A 23,753-nucleotide genomic window follows, 5' to 3' on the forward strand; every position below is an offset into this window, starting at 1 on the left:
GCCCTGATGCAGAATACATTTGCTTGGGAATAAGCACTATTTTGTTGTAGGAAAGGGTAATGTATTTTAAAAGCAACAAATGTCATTATTTATTTAAAATCTTTACATGCCCTTTTTAATTTGAAACCACAAGATGGTGTACATTTTTAAAAAAATACATGAAAAATACCGGTACATTACAATATAAAATAAAGCAGCAGCTGATAGGCCAGGGCAGACATAACTTAAAAAAATAAAACCAACATATATAAATAGCCAGTAAAGGCCTGAGAAAATTAATTAGTTTTTAGTAAATGCCAAGACAACATTAGTGTTGGTGCTTGCATTAGTTCAGAGGCCAATCTTTCTCTGACCTTTGCTCAGGGGAAAAGATTAGATGTGCATATTTACTACTGAAAAACACCCTAACCACTTGCACACTGTAAGCATTAAATGTCCTGGAAATGTACTGTAATTGTTCATTCTTTAGCACTGGAGATGGGACTTCTTTATGAAGGTGGCAATGATAACCAGCAAAGACAGCAGACTTCTGAAAGATAAATAGGTGGAGCGGGATGCTGAGATCTATCCATTCCACCACTAACACCAAACCACAATGATCCCTGTCCTGATCACTGCATTCCTCCTCCTCCTCCAAGTGCATTGCAGTTCGCGGGGTAGGTGGGCGGATACATGTGAGAATAATTTATACTTGGAGCGTGGATCGCTAAAACGATTTCCTCACAGAAACCAGAGGTCTGAGTGTTTCCTTCCTTGGATGCACGTGTTTTGCCCGCTTGCCTGGTATTTTTAGGCCTCCTAAAGCAAATGGAAAACAATTCTGCATCTTGGCACAAAGCCGCCGTTTCTACTAACAAAATCATAAAAGTGCGTGTGGCATTCTTTGTATATCCGGGGATGGCATTCCGAGAATGAAGAGCCTCTACGTCTCCAGCAGACGCAACGCAGCGCTTCCCTCCCCCTCCTTCGAGCGCGTGGAAGCCTGTTCGCATCGGAGGGATGGTTGTGTGAAGCCGCATCGAGCTTCACTTCTGCGCTTCCCGCGTGTTGCGCGCCCTCTTAACGCAAAGCAAAACCCACCCCTTCTGTGACCCAGCCTAAGGGGCCCGCCCTGACCTTTGACGGGCCTGCCCGCCGCCTCCCTTCGGGCTGCGCCCCTGCCTTTCCACGGCCCTCCCCGCGAACTGCGCCCGTTGCTGGAGTGGCCTCTTGCCACGTGATGCCCACTTTGCCCCTGTCGTTTTCACACGTGACAGAGGGGACGCGCACGCGCGCTGTGCGCTTCTCGCCTGCCTTGCTATTCTCCGCTTTATCATGGCGGCCGGAGGGGCTGAGGTGGACGTGGGGGCGGACGCGTCCCTGTTGCCGGGCTGGGAGCGGGAAGGCGCGGCCAGAGAGGCGGCGGAAGGTGCGTGTGGGGATGGGGCGGGGGGCAGAGGCCGGGGCCGCGGAGCAGGCGGCGGGCTCCGGCAGTGCCGCGGGCGGGGCGAGAGGGGAACCGAAACTGCGGTTCGAGGGGTGGTCTGCGGGGACGGAGGAGGAGGAGGTGAGCATAGGTGTCAGGGAGAAAGATCGCCCAGTTGGATCTATGCTCAGGATCGGAATTCACTGTCGGAATTCATTCGGGGGAGTGTGTAAAGGAATGCAAACGAGATTCTCTGGGCGTGTGCAGAGTGCCTCTGCCTAACTTCATTCCATCCACCCACATCGGGATCAGGCGTACTGGCATTAATTAGGGCTAGTCGGGCATGCGGTAACGGTGGGCGCATGCAGGGTGTTGATCGGGCGAGGCAGTGTGACGCACGGCATTAATTAGGGACAAAGTAACGAGCTGTTTCGCCTCCTGAAGATTATTTCAGAGACGATAATGAGCTGGACGCGTGTGTTGAGGTTGGGTATGAGGAGGCTGCTGTGGGCAAGGCTGACTAGAGATAAAACCATATGTGTGTTTGCAGGAATGTACTTTTCCAGGGGATCAGATCAACAGAGAGCCCGACCTGGGCATACCCAATATAATTTCCTGTTTCCTTGACCTGTTCTTTTCTACCATTCATTAATCTATTTCCTTTGCCTGTACTGTAAAACTATGAAAAGATGGGGAAACCTAACCCGTAATCACCCAAGCTACCTTAAAAATACAAGAGAAGAACAAATCATTTAAAGACTGTTAAAGGATTTTGAAGTGTTCTTGAGTTTCCATCATCATGAAGAGGCATACTTTTCTTCCTAGAAACACTGGCTTGTTTACTTAACATTTTAGGTGGTTTATCATAATTCAGATGACTATTTGTGGTGTGATAGCCCCTTAGGAATTCATAATGATGTAGCTGCCGCTGTATGAAGAGCTGCTTTAAACATGTTTCCACATGAAGGCAAGTTAACCCATATAACTCTCTGAGTTTTGGAACTCAGGACTCCTAGATTTCTGAGGGGTGAGTGGTACTTGTAAGGCTGTTTGTAGCACAGCTACAGCTTTTGCCAATGCTGCAAACTTTAGTAGCATTGGTGAGGTTGATAATAGGTATTGCAAGTGTAGACCTGCAACAAAATTTGATAATTTATGGTAAGGCATGTAATATAAATAGACCAAAAAACAAACTAAACACATTGTTTTCATTTAAATACTCACTGTTGCCTTCTGAAAAACATTCATGGAAATGGAAGGTGATGGAAGGACAAAGAGTGAAGTTTTAACCTTTTCTCTTGTCAATCAACCATGCTTCCTCATCCTGACCTATCTAAGGAGATCTGTGTATGGAAACAATGATCCACATGGATATCTCTAACTCTCACTGGATCAGGGACTGTGTGAATAAGATGACATCCACATGTAGATGTCATCTGCATTTAGATGTTTGTACTATTTATTCCAACTGGACCAGCCTTCAAGTATAGAGGTGTTCTTGGAAATATGGTTCTCCTGGATTTCAGAACGGCTTCCTAAGAAAATAAATCTTGCAGCTCTTTAATTAGTACGCCTTGTACTTTTGAGAGTGAGATGCTGATAAAAAGAATAGAATGCAGGATTTATAATTGGTTCATTCATGCTGCTCTTTCAGCACTCTATCAGCTGTTTTAACAAATTGTGCCAAACTTGATTGAAGATATTCAATCCCGTGCTGTCTCCTCCCACCTCCCCATTCTAATTGTAAGAGAGATAGTATTTTCAAGCGACAGGTTGTTTTATGCCTTTACAGTATCTAGGGAAAATGAAGGAGGCTGCTGGACAGCTCTCCCCGCTGCTAATGAAGTAATTTGAGAACTGCTCAGCTGGGATGGGATGGTTGCCACTGGCTTCTTGATTTGCAGTTTCTGAACTTGAGCTTTGGAATAACTTAAAATAAGTTTTCAGAATTCAATTTAAACATTGAAATTTGTGAAACGTGGGTGGCAGTTTAAATTTCAGTGGTAGAACTTCTTTTTGTAAACCACTTTGAGATTTTTCTGCCATCAAGTGGTATATAAATGTTATGAAATAAATATTCTGCATCTGGATGAAATTTTGCATCATTTAAAATGTATTGTGCAACTCTACAAATTAAGCTGTGCAACATAGGCAAATGGTCCAGAGATGCATGCATGCATACATACATACATACATACATAACGTCACTAGGGGAGCAGATGACTAAAGTCATTTGAAGTTTTGGGAAGCTTTAGATATAAAATGTATTGGCTATATAGTGTAATTTTAAGCAAACTTACTCAGAAATAAGTCTCATTGGACTCTTTGGGTTTACTTTCTAATAAGTGTGTTTATCATCACAGCCATAATCTGAGGTCAAGCAGCTGTTGTCCTTAAGTGAGCACTCAAGTGGCAAAGACATACAGCTCCACAGACCCAAGCAGCCAGTGCCTTTTTAGGCTCATTACAGCCCTTTGTGATAAGGGCTCTCCCAATGCAGCCAACTCACTGCTCCTGGACTCCTGCAGGGATGCAAAGTCCTCATGTTTGGAGTTGCCAGCAGGGATGCAGCAACACAGGGCTGTATAATGACAGGTGCCCTTTCCTCTTTGTCACTGGGAATGCAGGTGAGTGCTCAAGTGAATTGAGCAAAGGAGGGCAGCTACCAATGAACTGCTAATCACAAGGTTGATTAGGACAGAAGCTGACCGGGGCTTTTTCCTCTGGTGTAAAAAGAAAGTGTATTATGCCACTGTTTAGGGTTGGGGACAGGGTTAAGCAATGTTTGCCTTGAGTCACCAGTGTATCCCTGTCTTTCAAACAGGTGTATACAAACACATGCATTTTTGCTTGTGTAAGAGGTTGTTTGAATAGTGATCTGGCAGGCTACTTTCCCTGGAGAATGCACCAACCCCAGATGAAAAGCTAACTAAGTCAACTGTGCCTTGCTCACTGCCAGCAGTTGTTGCTCTGCTTCTGCATGCTGTCTTTGTGATTTCTGTAGCACTCAATAAGCTTTTAAGTAGCTGTATGAGCACCTGCTTAATTAAGTCTTACTTGGTCCAAGGCATATAAATTAAATGAACTGCACAGTATCTCAGAGATGTGTCAGTACTAGTTTGAGAACTGATGTTCCTTTGCCATTCACTTTTGCAATTAGACCTCTTTACAAATAGTTGGGAAAGGTTGCCTGTCTCACTAAGGGCCTAGAGCAGGAGTAGGCACCCTGACACTTCCTAAAATTTCTGGATTCCATCTGTCCCATCCAGCATACCTAATGGTTAGGGGTGATGGGAATTTTAGTCTAGAACGTTTGGAGACCACATGGTTATCTACCACTAGCCTAGAGAGGCAGTATGCTTCTTGGCTATCATTTTCCTGGCTGGAAGAAGCACTGCAAGGAATCTTAGCTAACCCTTCCATTTTCAGAAGACTAGGACAGACAGACTAGCACGGTGTTGCTTGCGCGTGGTGGGGGAAGAGCACAGTAGTGGGGAAGCAGAGATGTGGAGGGCAAATGCATCTTCCCACTCCTTTTCCTGTAGATTAAATGCTTTTCAACTTGTGATAAGAAGAATAAGAAACTGCCTTATACCATTTGAGCCATTGCTGCATACAAGCAAAAGGTCCATTTAAGTGGATATGCCTGGAAGGAAATTTGGGACCTTCTATATGCAGATCATGTGCTCTGCCTCTGAGATGTGCAAACAAGAAAGGCAAGTTGCACTGTAACTGAAACATGGATTCCCATGTCTAAATTTGTTTTAAGAAGTGCTGCTTAGTTTGGTGTAACAATCTACCTATTGTGATTTAACCTTTTGTGATACTTCCTTTTTCTTAGGAGTAAAAGCTGGGACCTGCACCATCTTAGATGTTGTTGAAAACTTGGGGTAAGTATGTAAGAAAGTAAGAAAGTAAGAAAGTAAGAAAGTAAGAAAGTAAGAAAGTAAGAAAGTAAGAAAGTAAGAAAGTAAGAAAGAAAGAAAGAAAGAAAGAAAGAAAGAGCTCACTGCTCTGGGATGTATGTATGCCTGTGTCCAGGATGACTCTTTGCACTACTGCAACAACATTAGAATTGTGTTGTTCAGTGCTTAATGCCTGCCTGATGGATGCCCTTTGTCCATGCTGGGCAAAATTCCATTCAGATAAAATGACTTACATTATTAGGGTATCCTGAAACTTTGGAATAGCATTATGGGTTTGGTGGTGATAATGTGTAGCATTTTGCTACCCTGACATTGGGATGGATTTCAGCTGCACTGCATAACTCAAGGTTTTGGACTACATTCTTTCAGGTCTTCCCAGTATTTCCCTGACAATCTGGGAGGAGAGTGCCTCCATGGCAGTTAGGTGTACATATTGTTGGCAGAGCAGTTGCTAGTACCTCCATTTAGCCAACCAGATAAACTGCAGGGCACTCTTATGGGTAAATGTTTGGCCTAGGCTGGTGGCTGCGTTAAATGGTGGTGATGAGCCCTCCTCTCAATGTAGCATAGAGGTTAAATTTGGATTGCAAGCCAGGAAATCATTGGTTAAATTTTACCTTGACCACAAATTTACTAGACAAGTGGTTATTCTCTCAAATGCTCTCCCTCCACACTCCCTTCACATTCCTAATATGAGTATATTGCTCTGGTGGGAATCCGCCTGAAAGGGAAAAATGAAAACTCCCTTTCTTATCCTGATGGTCAGACTGCCAGATGTAGTCATTGCTCGTTGCAAGGAAGCAGTCTGTCGAGTGAAGAGCACCTCTGTGGTGGACCAGAACAGAGCAAAGAAGAATATATTGACACATCAGTGTTCTTTAAACAACTGCAAACGTTGTTTTTTGTGTATATATATCAGATAGTGCAGAAGCATTTAAACCATTAATCTAATTTGTGATTTGGGTTCATTATTGTGGTTCCCACTAACCTTGAATTCCTTGGAATTTAAACCAGGCATAGGGAGCCTTTGGCTCTCCAGTGTTGTTGGACCACAGCAGCCTTCATCATCCCTGACCATGGCCCATCCTGGCTGAGACTGGTAGGCGCTGAGGTCTTAGAACAACTAGAAGGCCTCAGGTTCCTGATCCCTACCTTAAACTGTATAGCAGTCTTCCATCGGCAGTAATGTACCAGTAGCTGATGCTGAGCATATTGTGGCAGGGTTAGCTATCAGCACAGGCTATCATGACAAAGTGGTTGGCTACAAAATCCAAGTCATAGGTTGCATTCAGATATTACTTTAATTGAGATACTTTTGGCACCATTCGGTGAAGAGTACAAATTAAAAATAAATAAGCAAATCAATTTAGATTGAGCCTAGCCTCCCCACAGACTTCACACTACCTGCCCCCCATGCCTCATTCGGCACAGTCACCACTTGATTGAAAACTTTCACTTCAGTTTTAGATTAATCATGGCTTAGAATGTCATGTGAACCCAAAACTGTAGTTAATCTTAATAGTTAGTGAAAACAAGCCAACTTCATTAACTGTGATTTGAAGCTGGCTTGTTTCCACTTCTCACAGTGAAGATTAACCACAGTTTGTCAAGGTTTAAGTGATGGAGCGAGCTTGTAGTTAATGAAGAAGAGAAGCCAAAGCTTCTGAACTCCTGTTGCCCAGACGATGGTCAGATGATGGAGCATGTGAGCCTGGTGGGGCCTAGGCTCCATTTCCCTAAAGCTAAACTAGCCCAAACCAGCCAATAAATCTGATGTCCTGGACAAAAGATAGGAAGCCAAACATATAATGCAGGGACATAGGAATCTACCTTGGGCAGAGTCAGATCATTGGTCCATCTAGCCCAGTATTGTTGACAGTGACTTGCATTGGCTTTCTGGGGTTTCGGGCAGGGAGTTTTTCCCAGCCTTACCTGGAGAAGCCGGGCAGGGATTGAACCTAGGACCTTCTGCTTGCACAGCAAGTGCTCTTCCACTGAGCTACAGTCTTTCTCCTAATCACTTTTATGTTGGCCCATAATTTATGAAGCCCTGAGCAAAAGGAAGGGAAACTGATCACTTAACTGAATCGTCAAATTAAATCAGAATATTTTCTCTCTTTGCCTCCTCCAAGCACACTCGCTTAAACAACATATTTCACTGTCTTCTCTTCCTTCTATGGCCTGTAAAATCTTCATTTTGTGTCTATAAATACAGGTCTCCTCTTAAGAATGCAGATCCTCGAATGCGTGCACAGGGCATCCAAACGCTTTCTGAAGTCCTCCTGCAGTGCTACTCCCTCCTTCAAGAGCGGGAAGGTAGGACATATGGGCTCAGTCCTCACTCTTTTGCAACCATGGAGAGTGCTGCTTCAGGAGCTGGGCTCAGCATTCAAGGGATCATGCCCAAGGTAGTGATTAGCAGCAGGAGGTTAGGCAGGCAGGATTCAATGACTCATTGGTTTTTGACACGCCATATGCTTCTTTGCTGAGTAACTGGGGTGAACTCAGGTTTATTGAAAGCTCTACCTTTCTGTTAGAAAGCAGTTAAATGTTTGGAAGAGAGTGAAGATGGAAGGAAATGCCTTACCGAAGCAGTAAGGAGTAATGTATTTTGTACTTTCAAGAGGATTATGGATTTTAGGGTGACACATAGAGGGAGGGTTTGACTTAATGGTATGACTCTCCTGGAATACTGAGACACATTTTCCCAAATGTGTACAGTATAAGCTAGTTTCAGAGCCTTAGCAGTGCCCATCCCTGAGTGGCTTGACAGGAACCTCCTTACCATGCTGTGGTCCAGAGCTACGTGGGTAGCATATTCATTGCTAACTTTCATAATCATAATAATATCTGCAATCCGAAGAACACATGATTAGTGGCAGTCTGATCTATGGTTCTGCACCACAGAATGTCCTATGAGATGGGAGATCTTAAGTGTTCAGTAACCTTGCAGTTTCCCTTTCAGAATGTCCTCTTGCTGTTTCTTTGGTCATAGTGTTAGGCATTTTATGCTTGTGTGCAACCACTTATAGGTCATCAGATGAATTTTTTAAAATAGGTCTGAGGAGCCAAGAGTAGGGGGAGAATGCCTATATTGCCAAGTGGCCGCTAATGATTCTGCATTTTCCTCCATCCTTTCAAATCTGCTGAGGCTGATGTGGATGCCAATTTGCCCTATGGATATCTCTATTTGTGGTAGCTAAGCCCAACTACCACCATAGCCCTAGTTTCTGATAATGCTTTTCTGTTCCAGTGTCCCACCTGGTCTTGTTCTATGAGAACCGGCTGAAAGATCATCACCTGGTCATTTCGTCTGTGCTGCAGGGACTCAAAGCTCTGGTGAGGATTGTTTTCATGGTAGTCATTCTCATTTATTCATTTCTGTGTTGTATTAAAAAAACAGAAATACAGAATGGATCACCTGATAAGATTATTACAAAAAAGCAAATAATTTTCATAAGAAGCCTTACAGAAATAATCAAGTGGCAGCAATCTGTGACAAAATTGGGGACACACTCTATTCATCTGCTCAGTGGTAGAAAATTGGGGTGTCCCAAGGATAGCAGATTGACAGCTCTGGCTCATTTAACTTAGACCAGTGAAAGCTGCTACAAGACAGGCTGATTAAGGTAGTAGGTGCTGGTGTAGAAATAATCTTTTCTGAATCTACTTGGGATTTATAGGGATTAGTTAACAGTGAATTTCCCCCCTTTCTCTCTTAATGTTTGGGTCACTGTCACACTGATTAAATGATGGGCTCCTTTTGTTTGTTTCCATTGCACTGACTGATAATATGCCATACAAGGCAGTCTGAGGCCTTAAGCATGCTAACTGGTAGCCATCGTTACATGTAGATGGGTACTGAGTTGTTACCATTACTTTCCTTGTCTCTAGAGTATGTGTGTGGCGTTGGCTCCAGGTCTGGCAGTGTCTGTTCTCAAGGCCATTTTCCAAGAGGTTCATGTCCAGGTAAGTCAGAGAAGCCCTGATAGACTCTCTAATTTTGCCTTTGCATTCCACATCCATGCTTCATTCTTGCTTCTGTTCTCATTATTATTATTAAACTAGTTCCTGAAGTATCCTGTACCTCCTGTGGTCCCTCTTGGTGGACAATAGACAGTAGTTCTCTTGGCTAAGACTTGCTCAATATTTTCTTGATGTCAAGAGAATTGAAGCACTGGGTCATGGCAGAAGTTCGGAGAATCATATCCCCTGCTCTTTGACACTGTCTAAACGATATTAGAAAATCTGAGACTTGGTGGTTTTATGGCTGTATTACTGATATTTTGTAATGGGCCGTTGTTGTAAGTCATCTTGGATGGCCATTGCCCAGAAAGGCAGGCTAGAAATAGTTCTTTAATAAATAAATAAAACTATGAAACACGGCCTGGGGGAATAGTGCACCGGAGTTGGATATAGGTCCAAATTCATCATGACTTGTTAAGTTGCCTTTGGCAAGTAACTATATTAGCTGCCATTCTTTACCAACCCCCCACTGCCCATATTAATAACCTTATTTGAAAGAGTAGTTGGGTGGGTGGACAAGATGAGATTGTGGCAACTTCTCTGAGCCTTGAGTAATTAAATATAAAAGGAGTAGACACATGTATCCTTTGTGTGTGGTAATGTATGCAAATTCTGCTGAGAAATGCCTCTAGTTCCAATGTGAATGCTTATCTTGTATATCTTGATTTTCACATGGGACATTAAGGGAATTGGAGCTACTCTCAGCAAGACTAAAAATAAAGGTAGAGAGGATGTTATGGAAGGTCCTGGCCTTCAGCTGGGTGTGTGTAAATTTCTGACTTGCCTGCAGTATCTTAATTGTCTTTCTGGCAAATTAGGTACCCAAATCTATGGACCAGAGTATGATAACATGAACTGGAGAGGATCATAACAAAAACATAAATCTCTAAGACTTGGAACAGGTTAACTTAATACGGCTTTATTTCCCAGCTATGCTTTTTTTATCTTCCAGTCTTTGCTGCAAGCAGATCGCCATACAATCTACAGTATCATTACTAACTTCATGAGCAGCCGAGAGGCAGGTGAGATGGATGGCTGTGGAAGGGGCTGAGTTGGACACTCTGCTGGAAAACCCTGGGAATTTCCTTACCTGATGCTTTTTCCTGCAGAACTGAAAGGTCTGGGTGCCGATTTCACCTTCGGGTTCATCCAGGTGATGGATGGAGAGAAGGACCCACGCAACCTGTTAATAGCCTTCCAGATTGTACGAGACATCATTGTGAAGGGCTATGCATTGGGTATGTCCAAGTCCTTGTCAGTGTGGGGAAGCCCATGTTGGCAGCGGTTGGTTGGTTGGTTAAACTTCTTATCATGCCTGCGGTGTGTGAGGATGCAGGCTGTATGGGGAGCTTGTTAAAGCGTGCATAGCTTTGGAATCATTGAACATAGAACCACAGGCCATGGAACACACACACTCTCTCTTTCTCTCTCTCTCAATTTGTGGCCTGTGAGAATGGTAGCACTAAATAGGATGCAAATAAATAGTCCATGTCCAGACTTGTGACTGACTGTTTTGGTCACCCCAAGAACTCATACTGCTGTCTTCACCTCTCAGGGCCCTTCGCAGAGGAGTTGTTTGAGGTGACTTCCTGCTACTTCCCCATCGACTTTACCCCTGTGAGTGAGTAAATCTGGTGCTTTGTCCCTCTTTCACAATGCTTGGATATGGGTGTTGGAGCAGGATAGTTTGTGTAATGCCTGGAACTGGGGGTGTCCATATGGAGACGGGTTTATTCAGCACTTTCATGTCTAAATCTTTCGATTTTGCTTCTGTTCCAGCCCTCCAATGATCCTCATGGAATCCAGAGAGAAGACTTGATCATCAGCCTGCGGGCAGTGCTGACCTCCACTCCCATTTTTGCTGAGGTAGGGCCATTGTGTATCATGGCTGAAGTCTGTTTTCTGTGCCCTGTGGGTTCTTCCTGAGACCCTGTAGCAGAGTTGGTTCCCATCCTGATACACCATGTTGAGCAATAATACATTGACAGAGTTGGGATGGACTAATAATAATAATAATAATAATAATAATACATACATACATACATACATACACTTCCCATCTGGCTGAGTTTCCTCAGCCACTCTGAGCGGCTCCCAACAGAATTAAAAACACAATAAAACATTAAACATTAAAAACTTCCCTTACTGGGGCCCATAATGCAGCCATTTGTAATAGTTTATCCTCATCAACAGAAGATGTTGCTGTAGTGGTGCACAATAATTTGGATCCTAAAAAGCCCTCTATGAATATATAGGTGTTGGGGAAGGGAACATTGATTGCAGATCTTCCCTCCTTCCTTCCCTTGCACCACCTGTCATGCTGCTCTGGACAAGATTTTTGAAGGGCAAAGCGGTGGCAAGGTGAAAATTCCTTCTTCTCTTGATGGGAGCATTACATTGTCATTAGCATTACATATTCATTAGGATAAGCCAATGCATTTAATCCCAGAACAAGCATATTGTAGAGATATTTTGCCCTTAACTTTGAGACTTCAGTCTATTGCAGATATATGAGTTGGGGAATAAATTTACTCTCCGGTCCTTTTGTATTTCCCAACACTGATCAAACTGCTACTACCGTCAGACTTTGGACAGAGAGCTTGATTTATAGATATAAATAAATATTTGCTTTTTTATTAAAAAAGCTGGGATTAATGGCTCTCTGAAATGGCCCATATGCTACACAAATTGCTGCCGTGGTAGGTATATTTTGCCCCTCATAGAATTAGAATAAAGTCAGAAAGTTAGAAACTGCCAGAGCAATCTTAACCCTGGCCAGGCAGCAGTGGGCAGAGCTGAAGCAGCTGAGCATCATATCCAAAGCCATACCCTGCAAAAGGTGGGGAGTGTTTTTTCCTGATTTTTTGCTACACTAGCTCCAGGCAGGTGCAGCTGAGAGCCTGATGACGCTCTCAGAGCTTTCTAGTGGATACTGCCAGGGGTAGCTTCCTGCCTGCATGAGTGAATCTAGGCCCTCTACAATGATGGACACTCCCCTCTTGGCTAAGATGATAGCAGACTCCAGTATTCTAACACAAATACCCAGCCACCACCAAGGTGGTGTCAGTGAGGAGTATTGCATTGTGCTCTTTATATGGGTTTTACATTGTTTTGTGAGGCCTGCTGGTCTGATCTTCTGAGGTATATTATAACCCCAAATTTTGCTGAGCAAAGTATATTGAGATTTCCAGGATCTTCTCTCCTTACAGTTCCTGATCCCGTTGCTCATTGAGAAAATGGACTCTGACGTACAAAGTGCCAAGCTGGACTCCCTGCAAACCTTGGTAAGAGCACTGAGCAAAGGTATCAAGGCTCCGCAGTAGGTTGCCATGCAGCCCTCTCTGCCCCTGCAGCTTTCCTCAAAGCAAGCATGCACTTTTCTCTTTCCCCTGCACTGGGATTTATGTGCCCTTCAAGCTGATTTAAGGGGTGGCGGCGGCTCTGGTGTTGCTTCTAGGTAATGCAGCATCTTGACTGCAAATTAACAGCACACCCCAGATGACTCATGTCTGACTCTCTCTCCTCCCCCCCCCCCACTTCCTTTCTTTTGCAGAATGCTGCCTGCATGATCTATGGGGAGAAGGAGCTGAAGGAATTCCTACCCAGCCTTTGGTCATCCCTGCGTAGGGAGGTGAGAGGAGCAAGGATTCCCAACGCGAGGTGGTTCTGGTGTCTTGTGAAAGTGCATCCATTACATTGTTCCTGCTTTCTGTGTCTGGGGACTGCTTGATACATTATACAGTGGTACCTCACTTCAGGTTACAGACTCTGCTAACCCAGAAATATTACCTCCGGTTAATAACTTTTCTTCAGGATGAGAACAGAAATTGTGCAGCAGCGGCAGCAGGAGGCCCCATTAGCTAAAGTGGTGCTTCAGGTTAAGAACAGTTTCAAGTTAAGAACGGACCTCCAGAACAAATTAAGTCCTTAACCCGAGGTACCGCTGTATAGTGCATTGGCCTGAATATAAGCCTCACTTTTTTTCCGACCATGAAAAGTTAAAGTGTGGTTTAAATTTACATTAACGACCTTACAAAAATTGGCTTTTACGATATTGCTGCTGAAACAGATATACGGTAAAACGGAACGGGTGTGAATGCATGCAGAATTTTAAGGAAGCGGCTTATATTCGGGTATTCCCCCCTTTCCCCCCCTTGAATTTTAAAGGCACAGCTTATATTTGGGCCAATAGAGTAGTTTCATTACAGTGAATTATCAGGCTATTGTAATATTAGATGGATCTGTAAAGAAGCAAATAACCCCCCCTTCATTATGATCACTGGCTGGATCACTGGATTGCGGGATCACTGACTGGATTATTTGCAGGATTGTCTGCACTGTACAGACTGATTCTCCTCCTGCTCCTCAACAGGTGTTCCAGACAGCAAGCGAGAAGATTGAAGCAGAAGGTTTGTCTGCTTTGCGTGCTCTGTCAACATGTCTGTCCCGCTTGGTGCTCAGTTCCGATGATGAGGATCTTTTAGATTCCTTCCTTACAGGCATTCTGCGAGGTAACCTTTGGAGCAACATCCCTTTTCTAGCATCTTTCCAATCCTGTGAAAGACCTTCCATTTCTCATTCATAAACTGCTGCTTGGAGGAAATGACCACTTCCCCAAGGGAAAAATATCTCGTCATGCTGTTGCAAGCCACGATTTGGCTTACAGGACTGGAGGGAAGGGTGGAAACTGCAGCTGACTTGTGGGAAGGCAGCAAGTTCTCCACTAAGCTTTGAAACTGTTTGCAGTTTGCAAGCTGGTGGAATTATGTAGTGCTACTTCTTGCTGGGATTTCTGCAGTGGCATTAGGAGTGATAGTGTTTCTCCCAAGCGCTCTTACCTGTTTCAGATTGCAGACACCATCTTTGTGAGCCTGACATGAAGCTGGTGTGGCCGAGTGCCAAACTCTTGCAGGCGGCTGCAGGGGCCTCTTTGCGAGCCTATTACCGGATCACATACAGTGTACTTCCCTTGCTGGTGGAACAGTACACCAAGCATGAGCAGGTGAGGACAAATGGGAGCGGAATATGCTTGTGGTGCAGAGTAGTGAAAGGGGCTTAGGTGACTGCAGTCTCATATTAAGGGACGTTTAGTGGCATATACCTGCCCCAGGCATATGCTTGGGTTCAAATTCCATGTAGGACAATGGCCTGCAGATTTTGTCTCTCCTTCTGTGTCTTAGCCCCTTCAACCCATCCTCTGCCCTCTTTGATCTCTTGTAGAGTAGCCAGCACAGGACAATCTTGGAAGTGCTGCTTGGTTTCTTGGAGCTGCGGCAACAGTGGGGGCCTGAGGAAGACGGTGAGATGGTTCTCCATTCTTCTTGTTTCCTACTAGCAAGGCTGCCCTTCTGCAGCATCCTGGGCTTCCAATGTTCCTGCCTTGCCCAGAGCAGTTGTTTGCAGAGAAGAGTCGCCCTTAATCTCTGGGATTTAGCAATGGGCTGTCTGGGAAGGGGGGCGGGCAGTGAGAGGGGTGCAGTAATAGGGAGAAGAGAAATGCGGAGACAACAGAATTGAAAAACAAAGAGTTTGACAGGATAGCTTCCCAGAAGAAATTCGAGCCCTTGTGGTCGGTGAGAGAAGTCTTAGAAAATGTATGCACAAGAGTTGGGTTCCAACTACAGCACACATTTAAAGCAGTATCATATCACCTTGGAGATCAGTATTCCCCTCACAGAGCTACAATTCCCAGAGTGGTTTAACAAGCAACCCCTGTTCTAACAATTCTCAGCACCCTTAACAAACTACCAGGATTCTTTGGGGGAAGCCATGACTGTTTAAAGTGGCATGAGAGTGCTTTAAATGCAATGCAATTGGGACCTCAGCCAAATATTCCAGAACCAAAGTTTCTTTGAGCATGGCTTTCAGTAACCAAGTAGAAATGCTCTTTGCAGGATGACATGGTGACTGCAGTTGAGTAACCTTGGTGGATGACTGCTCTTAATGAGCAATCCATCTATGTTTTTTTCTTATCCTTGTACCATTTCTGACCACTCAGAATTTTAGGAAGTTTCTCATTCTTCACTATCTAAATTCTGATCACGATCCTCTCAGACTCCGGGTTAGAAAGTTAAAGCGCCCCTACCAAGGACCTTGTGATTTGTGCCTAGGATGGTCAATCTCATGACACTGCCTGTGTGCCTGTTTCTCTCCCTTGCAGACAAGAGTCCACTGCTTTGCTTCAAAGACGCCCTGTGTTCCGTGGTGTTCTCTGCACTTTCTGAGTCCAGTGTTCAACTTCAGTTGGTTGGCATCCGGGTTCTGACCTTTCTAGGATCACTGCAAGGTATGTGTTAATCTGTGGGTTGCTCCCAGGAGTCATGGAAGAATTACGGCTTGTTTAGAGATTTTCCCCTTGGTGTGCATTCCTTTACAGATCCATCTAGCATACACACAGACCTGTTTCCATCATGTGTGTGCAGCCAGACAGCTGGACTTGAATCAGATTAGGTACTGTCCCACCCCACCTTGCATAACTTGGACTATATGGGCTGCAGGCAGCCTCTAGGAAGTGGAATGCAATATAGTAAAACTGGCACTGATAGCAGAGTGTTACTACCAGGGAAAGGAAGGGCTTTGGACTTCAGTCTCTCTTCCGTTTCAGGGCTCCTGACCCTCTCAGATGTGGAGATGTTTGTGGATCACCTTACAAAGTTAATCTTGCATGAGGACGATTCCCAGACCAGGTGAGGGGTGGAAACAAAGCTGGACCCTGTGGGTGCGAGGGAAACAGCAAGCATTGTTGAACTTCCCAGAATTGTCTTTGGGCTTATCTCTTTCTAAATATTGAAAATGTTTACATTCTTTTATTCCACTACCTGTAAATGGCAAATGACAAGGTTTTTAATACAGTCTCATGAATTACTCATTTCTTCATCCAAAATTCTGCTTCTGTTTGGTGTTGTCTTACTCTGATCTGTTAAGGTTTGCATGTGTTTTAATTAAGAGAAGGGCTTTACTAATACTGCTTTTATGATCTTTTTTCAATCTTAAGTTTTGTACTAAAACATTCTTTGGTTTATCATGCTTTGTTCTAATGTGTGAATAGAATCATATCCTCATTCTCTTAGCACAGATTCATTTCAGTCTGAACCCAATAATGTAGTTAAACATTCTTCCATAAAAATGTCCCTCATAGTGTAATATTCTTTAAATCCTTTTAAAAAAAAAAAAAATGTCTAGCTTGGTAACATCCTGTTGTTTGTTTTAAGATTTCAAGTGCTGTATCTTTTCCTCTGGCCTTCCTGCATTTCCTATTCAGTGCGCAGTGCATCCAAACCTGCGAGTCACAGGACAGTTCCCAAATAAATCCAGTGATTCCTTTTCATAGTTTCTATAGTGATGTGAGAATCCTACCCTCTTCTGATAAGTTCTTAGATGAACCCGGGCGGAGTGAGCTTAACAAAACCTGGGCAGTCTGCATCACTGTCTAACCTGCGTTCTTGTCCAAAGAGCTCTTGTAGTCAAGTGAACATTTTTATAAAATGTAGTGCACACACAGCTCAATATTACAATTATAAAATTAGATTAATCCATAAAGAACTGTGAGTTGCTTTACGGTATTGAGTGACCAACAAGTTCACCCATCCTTACACACTTCTTTATCCCTGCAGCATGGTAGCTATGGAGGCGGCCGGACGCCTGGCTCCCCTCTATCCACAAGCCTTCAGCAAGTGCTTGGTTCAGAAGTTCTCAGAAGGGCTGCATTCAGGTACAGCATGCAAGTTGGGTGGGTTGTGGGGAAGTGGGTGTCCTCTCTTATGCTGCCTTTACTAAGCATTTGTGCAGAAGTTCACAGCGTCTGTCCCTGAGTGCTAGCTGCATTGTAGGCAGAGCCGTTGCAGGGGGCTTTGACTTGAATCTGCGCGGTCTCTGTGCCCTGAGGAACGTGAGTAAGGCCAAATGGGCAGACGGATAGGTTAGCTCCAGGTCCAAGAATCAACCATTCCCAAATCCATATTCATGTGGAGGGGTAGAAGGTGGTACCCTAGGGACAAATTCATTGACTGGCTGTTGTGTTCTGTGTGCTGTTTCAGAGCTTCAGGAGGACAGCAATCCATCCCAGCAGGAACGTCGCCTGCAGGCTCTAGCAGCTGTGTCCACGCACCCTAGTATAGTGAGGGAAACAGTTCCAGTCCTCCTGCAGCACTTCCAGCAGATTCAGCAAGGTAGTGTAAAAATTGTATATGATAAACTATTGATACTTCGGAAGTGAGGAACCTAGCCCAGTGCTTGGGACAGCCATAACAGAAGGGCTCAGCATCTGTGTGTCATTAATAGGATGTGTAAGATTGGGAAGGGCTGCAGCTCAGTAGTAGAGCGTCTGCTAAACATGGAGAAGGCCTCAGGTTCAATCCCTGCCATCTCCAGAAAAGACTGGATAGCTCAGTTGGTTAAAGTGTGGTGCTGATAATGGCAAGGTTGCAGGTTTGATCACTGTATGGGACAGCTGCATATTCCTGCACTGCAGGGGGTGGAACTAGATGATCCCCAGGGTCCCTTCCAACCCTACAATTTATGTTTCCATGACTTCCTTTCTGAAACACTGAAGATCCACTGCCAGTCAGTGTAGACAGCTCTGAGTTAGGTAGACCCAGGAGCCTGACTCCTTGTAAGGCAGAGCTTCCTTGTTCCTATGGAAGGGGTTAGTAGAGAGCTGTTTGTACACTGAGCTTTGGTAACCTTTAGGTGCCTACAGTCCCATAATTTTGTCATTAGTGGGACAGAAGTACAGCTTGTTGTTGGAAGCCTAGGACCATCAGTCTTTGACTGTTTTGGCCCATAACCCATTTCTGACACAATGTGATGCCTTTAAATGGCCTTGGTGATAATGTATTAGTATTTTTTAAAAAAGAAAAACACATTGGAATTGGTAGTCTCCACCCTGAATGCTCTTTTGATTTTTTTTTTTTTTTTTGCAGAGAGTATACCTGCAGATACCCACTCTGTGGTGTCTGTGTGCCAGAGTCTGCAGCAGGTAGCATTCCAGTGCCAGCAAGATGCTCAGAGTTACTGGTACTTCCACCAGGCTGTGGTGCCGTTCTTGGTGGGCTTAGCAGTCAAGGCTGCCATGCAAGGTAAGGTGGGGAGATGAGCACAGACCCTGTGCTCCCCGAACCAGGCCAGTACCCATAGCTCAGGTGGGGTTCTGTATACTTTAGAACCTTGAGAGAAAGGGAGGTACCTTTCCCTTGTGCTGGGCTGGCCTTTACCCACTTGGGGCCAATCTCAGTGTCCCTGTCAGGTGTCCATTATGCAGGTGACAAACTAAAAGGTAGCTGATGGGATTCCAGGAACTGTCTCCATCCCCTCACATTTATCCCCCCCCCCCTTTTTTTCATGACTCTTTTCAGAGAATTCCCATACATTGCCAAGCAGTGTGCTGCTGAAGGAAGAAGCCTTATCAGCCATGGTATCGGTCATCAGCAGTGCGTGTACGCACTTAAGACCAGAGTGAGTAGCAGCTGCTGCCATCCTGTGATCTCTGTCCCTGCAGAGTGACAAGTAGTGAGGCACAATCTTTGTGCTTTTGGATAAGGTCAGGTTCTAGCATGACTCGGTGAACAGAAGTGCAGGCAGTCTCCCCTTCCCCTCCTTGGGGAATATACTACTGGGGAATATACTATACTACTGTCAGATGTCAAGGAAATGAAACAACTATCTTGACTTTTAGAAGACATCTGAAGGAGGCCCTGTATAGGGAAGTTTTTAATGTTTGATGTTTTAATTTGTTGGAAGCTGCTCAGAGTGGCTGGGGCAACACAGTCCGATGGGCAGCATATAAATAATGAATTGTTATATTATTATGTGCTGTAAACCAGTGTTCTTGTTTCTTCTTCCTGGCAGGCAGGCTGCCCAGAGTGTCTCCAAAGTGGTTCCCCTCTTCTTGGATGGAGACCTTTCCTTCCAGCCTGGAAACACCTTTCCCAGCATGTTCCAGCCCTTCCAGGTATTTTGTATGAGTGAGGCTCTGCTGCTGCTGCTGCTTCTGCTGCATATGGGGAAATGTGGCCAGAGACTTTGGTAGTGGAAACAATATTTCTTTTCCTTTGCAGGATGGGCAGTGTCAGATGGCAGCCCAGAGAAGGCTTGTTGCGCTCCTCATGGCCTTTGTCTGCTCCCTGCCAAGGAATGTGAGTCCTGGGGGAGATTTGGCGGGGCGGTGGGAGGTTGCCTCATGGCTGAGAGAATGGTTCTACCCATCCTGCCTTGTGTGCCTGTTCCCTAGGCAAGTGATGCTGGGAGCCGGCAGCTTGAAGCTCTGCTGTTGCCTCCATGCCTCCCCACGCTCTGGCTTCCTTTCAGGTTCCAATTCCTCAGCAAGACCGCTTGCTACGTGAACTGCTAGCCCTGAGCTGCTCCTGTGACTGCCCTTTCACTGCCACAGCTGCTGCCAAATGCTTTGCAGGACTGGTTAACAAGCACCCAGCAGGTAACCTAGGACTGAAGGGCTGGGGATGTTGTTCAGAGGCTCGTGAGTTGGGCTGTGTTAAGTGATGCCCTGCTTGACTGATGCAAGAAGTTGCCCAGAACAACAGCCAGTCTCTTTACCCTTTCCAGGGCCTCAGTTAGATGAGCTGTTGGAGCTGGCCATGAACAAGTTGGAGCATGGCCTAAATGAGGGTCCTCATCAAAGCCAAGCCCTCACTCTGCTGCTGTGGGTGAGTTTCCACCATGCCCCATCCCTCCCGTCTCTGCCAGAAACAAAGCTCAATGTTCCTGTCTTTTTGCCCTGCAGGTGAGCAAGGCTTTGTTGCTACGCTACCACCCGCTAACCACACACCTGACGGACAAGGTGAGCTTCTGGGAAAGGCCTGGGATCCTCAGGGAGGCCACTGTGCCCTTACCACATTCAGTGGCTCCTGTCTTTTATCCTACAGCTCCTCGTGCTTTTGGGGGACACGGTCCTTGGCCCTGCGGTGGGCGATGGTCTTGCCTTGCTCATGGCCGACTCCCCAGATGTGCTGGGCAAGAGCTGCCACGCTGAGGTGCGCCTCATGTTCCGCCAGCGCTTCTTCACAGAGTGTGTGCCGCAGTTGGTGCAGGGTTTCCACACAGCGGCTCCTGGTAAGAATTTCCTCTGTCCCATTCCTTACGGAAAGCATCTGAATTAACAGGAGGAGCACAGTTGGAATAATGGTCAAATTGAAATGAGGAAGCTACTGCAGCATTTTAGCATTTTTTTTGTCTGCAGAAATTGTGGACTCCTTGCATGACCTGCCTTTTGTAGCCCTCTTTGGACAGTAGGAGCTTCTGAACTCTCGACAACAAGAGGAGCAGTCCAAGCCTCTCGCCTTTTTCTTCCTCTTCCCGGACCCTTCGGAGTTTCTGGAGATGATTTTGAGCAGGAGAGCTCAAAACTGTGAGCTCGCCTACTCTGCCTGTTACATGGGACAAACAAATGGCTTTTCTTTACTGGCAAGAGGTGGTCTTCACTGTAGTCTCTGTGGAGGTCATTTGCTATTCAGTTTCTAAATGGTCATAACCTTTTCGGATGAGTCTCCTCGGAGCCACAGATTTAAGTCTTGCCCTTCTGTTCTTCCTAGATGTGAAGGCGAATTACCTGAAAGGCCTGTCTCACATACTGAACCACCTGCCCAAACCAGTGCTAGTGACAGAGCTGCCTACGGTGAGTGTGCAGCAGTGCCGAGCACCAGGTCCTAAGAACTCTTGGGAATTATTTTGTGGGTGGGGCGTATTATGGAGAAGAACGATCCCCCCCCCCCGTAGTTGGTTAGAGCATGGTGCTGATGATGCCAAGGTTGCAGGCTCAATCCTTGTGTGGGACAGCTGCATTGCAGGGAGTTGGACTAAATGATCCTTAGGGTCACTTTCAACTCTATAATTCTGTTGATTCCATGACTCTACCCTCTTATCCCCCAGTTGCTACCTCTCCTGCTGGAAGCTCTGTCGTGTCCTGACCTTGCGGTGCAGCTCTCAACTTTGCACTGCCTACAGCCGCTGTTGCTCGAGGCTCCGCACGTCATGAGCCTGCACGTCGACACACTCGTGGGCAAATTTATCAGCCTGACAAACAACCCTGCTATGGTGAGTACTGGGTAGCCTCTTTATGCAGCTGGATACTCCCGGTTTCCTCCTGGATGGTCAGCAGGAGACTAAATGTACCGTTTATATTGCAGGCAATCCGCATTGCTGCGCTACAGTGCCTCCATGCACTTGCCTCCCTCCCCACTCCAGTGGTAAGTAATGGATCTGCCCGGTAGCTTGCCAGATGCTCCAACATTTGCCTTACTTGTGCCAAGATCTACTTGTCTCCTGTTGCTAGCACAAACAGGTATTAAGACCTCCATGGGAACTGGGGGAACCTCATTGATGGTGGCTTCTGCTTTCTACCAGGTGATACCTTACAAGCCACGAGTGATTCGAGCCCTGGCCAAACCCCTGGATGACAAGAAGCGGCTGGTGCGGAAGGAAGCTGTGGCAGCACGAGGAGAATGGTGAGCAGGACTCTTTCTCTTGGGGGACAGCGTAGAAAAAACAGTACCTACTTAAATACACTGTAGTTGCTCGACTTGGCTGTCCTTGAGACTCACTGTAATTAAATTGGAGGGAGGTTGACATATCCTTGTACAGATGCGATGAAGCCATTTTGATTGAGCGTAGAGGTTTGGATTAATAACTTGGGTTCTGACTAAGCAATCAGGATGAAAATAAAGTATAAGGGAGACTTGAAAAGAAATGTAGAATATCTGAATTATTGTAAACACATTAAAATGTTAACAGTAATAGAATAAATTCAGCAGTAAGAAATATTTTGATATAAAACTGGGAAAACGAGAATGGGGGGGGGGAGGATAGAGTATGTAGCATAAAAGGGTTAATAAAATGAACCAGGGAGGGGGAAGGGAAGTCAAGGATATTTGGATTTAAAGTTGTGTTTAAATTTGTAAAAAAATGGTAATTTATTTATAAATAAATTTTTAAAAGGGCTCCTTTTCTTCATGCCTTGCTGCTGCTAAAGCCCGCTGTGGTGGTCTTTTTCTTCAGGTTTCTGCTTGGGACACCTGCCAGGTGAAGGTTCACACTGCAAATCCTGACTGACAATCTCACCTGCCCCCACTCACCTGGTAAGCTGTCGGCCTTGATGTCCTGGGGCCTAGATTTCCATGCAAAGCAGCAAGGCTCTGGGCAGAAGAGGACTGTTTTGTGGACAGCCCTTTCCTAATCACAACATCAGCGATCAGTAGGAAGGAACAGCCGGCCCCTGTTCCTGCTGCAGCGCGGTAGTGAGTGGAGGTGGCAGGACCCCCATATATTATGTATGTATGGGGCCAGAAGAATAAAAACTTGTTTGCTAACAGCCTCTGGCAAAAGTGCTTCTTGTGGGGAAGTAGTAGAAATAAGGGTCTTGCCTTCACCTCATATTAAGTGCAGCTTCCCCACCTTCCTGCCATAATGGTGTCTGCGTACAGAGAGATTTTTCATGTGCTAATAGAACTAAAGCCTACTACATGAACTTAGCACCTCTCATGCAAAGATCAAACAGTGAATTACTTTAATACAGAATATTTCTGAATACAAGTTGCAAGAGCTGAGCCTAGGTGTCTAGGAACGTTCTATCTGATGTGATACCTGCTGGAGAAATCTAGCAAACTAGCATAGGAAGATACTGACAGATCTGGTATGCCTTTTTCTGTAAGTGCAGGCTGGTGGTTGTTTACTTTCTTGATTATCAGCCACTGGTATTAAACTGGTGAAGCTGCAGCTGCCTTTGGCAGTAAAATGAGTTCAGAAATCCACCTGAGCCCCTGTGTGGCATTCTGCAATGAGGTGGTAGTTTGCTTGTTTGGAAAGTGTTCTACAAATAAAGTTTTTTAAGAGTGCCACTGCTGCCCATCTGAAATTTATACATGGCATTAAAGGTTACAGCTCCCTAGTTCCTCTGCTGTGTCTTTCCAGTGACAACCCTCATTAATGAACATAGTAGAACTGTATTTGAAAATAGATGAAAGTACATGACTAGCCATGACATAGAGCGTTGTACATGCTGGAAAACAGCTGAGCCTCAGTGGTAGAGAGGCCATGCTTTACCCTTCCTAGGTGTAAGACGTTTGCTGGCAAGGTGCCTACTCTTGAATAGCGTTTCTCAAACCTGGGTCCCCAGCTGTTGTTGGACTACAACTCCCATCATCCCTAGCTAGCAGGATCAGTGGTCAGGGGTGATGGGAATTGTAGTCCACCAACAGTTGGGATCCAGGTTTGAGAAACACTGGTCTAGCCATTGACCACACCTTAACTTGAATTAATGGTGGGGCCTGGGGCTGTGTTGAAGGCCTAATTACTCTTCTTAAGTAGATGGTTGCAAAGAAAGCAGTGCTTAATGGCATGCGTCCCATGGCTATTATAACAGAACCCCCCACCATACACTTCTCAGG

The 23,753-nt window shown here is 45.2% G+C and overlaps 1 protein-coding gene across 2 annotated transcripts; it reads left to right on the forward strand.

Moving 5' to 3' along the window:
- The first annotated feature begins 1,239 nt into the window (after positions 1–1,239).
- Positions 1,240–22,678, forward strand: MMS19 (MMS19 homolog, cytosolic iron-sulfur assembly component). 2 transcript variants are annotated; one of them, XM_081911964.1, is made up of 31 exons: positions 1,240–1,408; positions 5,247–5,295; positions 7,547–7,647; positions 8,585–8,670; positions 9,226–9,300; positions 10,310–10,379; positions 10,467–10,595; positions 10,913–10,974; positions 11,137–11,223; positions 12,567–12,641; positions 12,911–12,988; positions 13,730–13,868; positions 14,205–14,359; positions 14,578–14,656; positions 15,518–15,643; positions 15,962–16,043; positions 16,971–17,068; positions 17,394–17,525; positions 18,279–18,434; positions 18,711–18,810; positions 19,204–19,306; positions 19,413–19,490; positions 19,663–19,789; positions 19,918–20,018; positions 20,096–20,152; positions 20,238–20,424; positions 20,904–20,986; positions 21,241–21,405; positions 21,498–21,557; positions 21,715–21,815; positions 22,366–22,678. In XM_081911964.1, exons 1-31 carry the CDS (start codon positions 1,315–1,317, stop codon positions 22,391–22,393), a joined length of 3,063 nt encoding a protein of 1,020 aa, XP_081768090.1. In that variant the 5' UTR covers positions 1,240–1,314; the 3' UTR covers positions 22,394–22,678. The 2 variants fall into 2 exon arrangements, with proteins under 2 accessions (XP_081768090.1, XP_081768089.1); XM_081911963.1 differs by lacking the exon at positions 1,240–1,408 and adding an exon at positions 3,683–4,032.
- The last annotated feature ends 1,075 nt before the right edge of the window (positions 22,679–23,753 follow it).

The sequence above is a fragment of the Podarcis melisellensis genome, assembly GCF_964234715.1.
Source record: "Podarcis melisellensis genome assembly, chromosome: 5".
In the NCBI taxonomy this organism is placed as follows: domain Eukaryota; kingdom Metazoa; phylum Chordata; class Lepidosauria; order Squamata; family Lacertidae; genus Podarcis; species Podarcis melisellensis.

Excerpts from the sequence above, each read along its gene's own strand:
- MMS19 (XM_081911963.1), top strand. The coding sequence starts at position 3,900 with ATGCAGCCAACTCACTGCTCCTGGACTCCTGCAGGGATGCAAAGTCCT. Across the intron at positions 9,301-10,309 it reads TCCAAGAGGTTCATGTCCAG|TCTTTGCTGCAAGCAGATCG; the intron begins GTAAGTCAGAGA and ends TTTATCTTCCAG. Across the intron at positions 21,558-21,714 it reads CCTCCCTCCCCACTCCAGTG|GTGATACCTTACAAGCCACG; the intron begins GTAAGTAATGGA and ends GCTTTCTACCAG.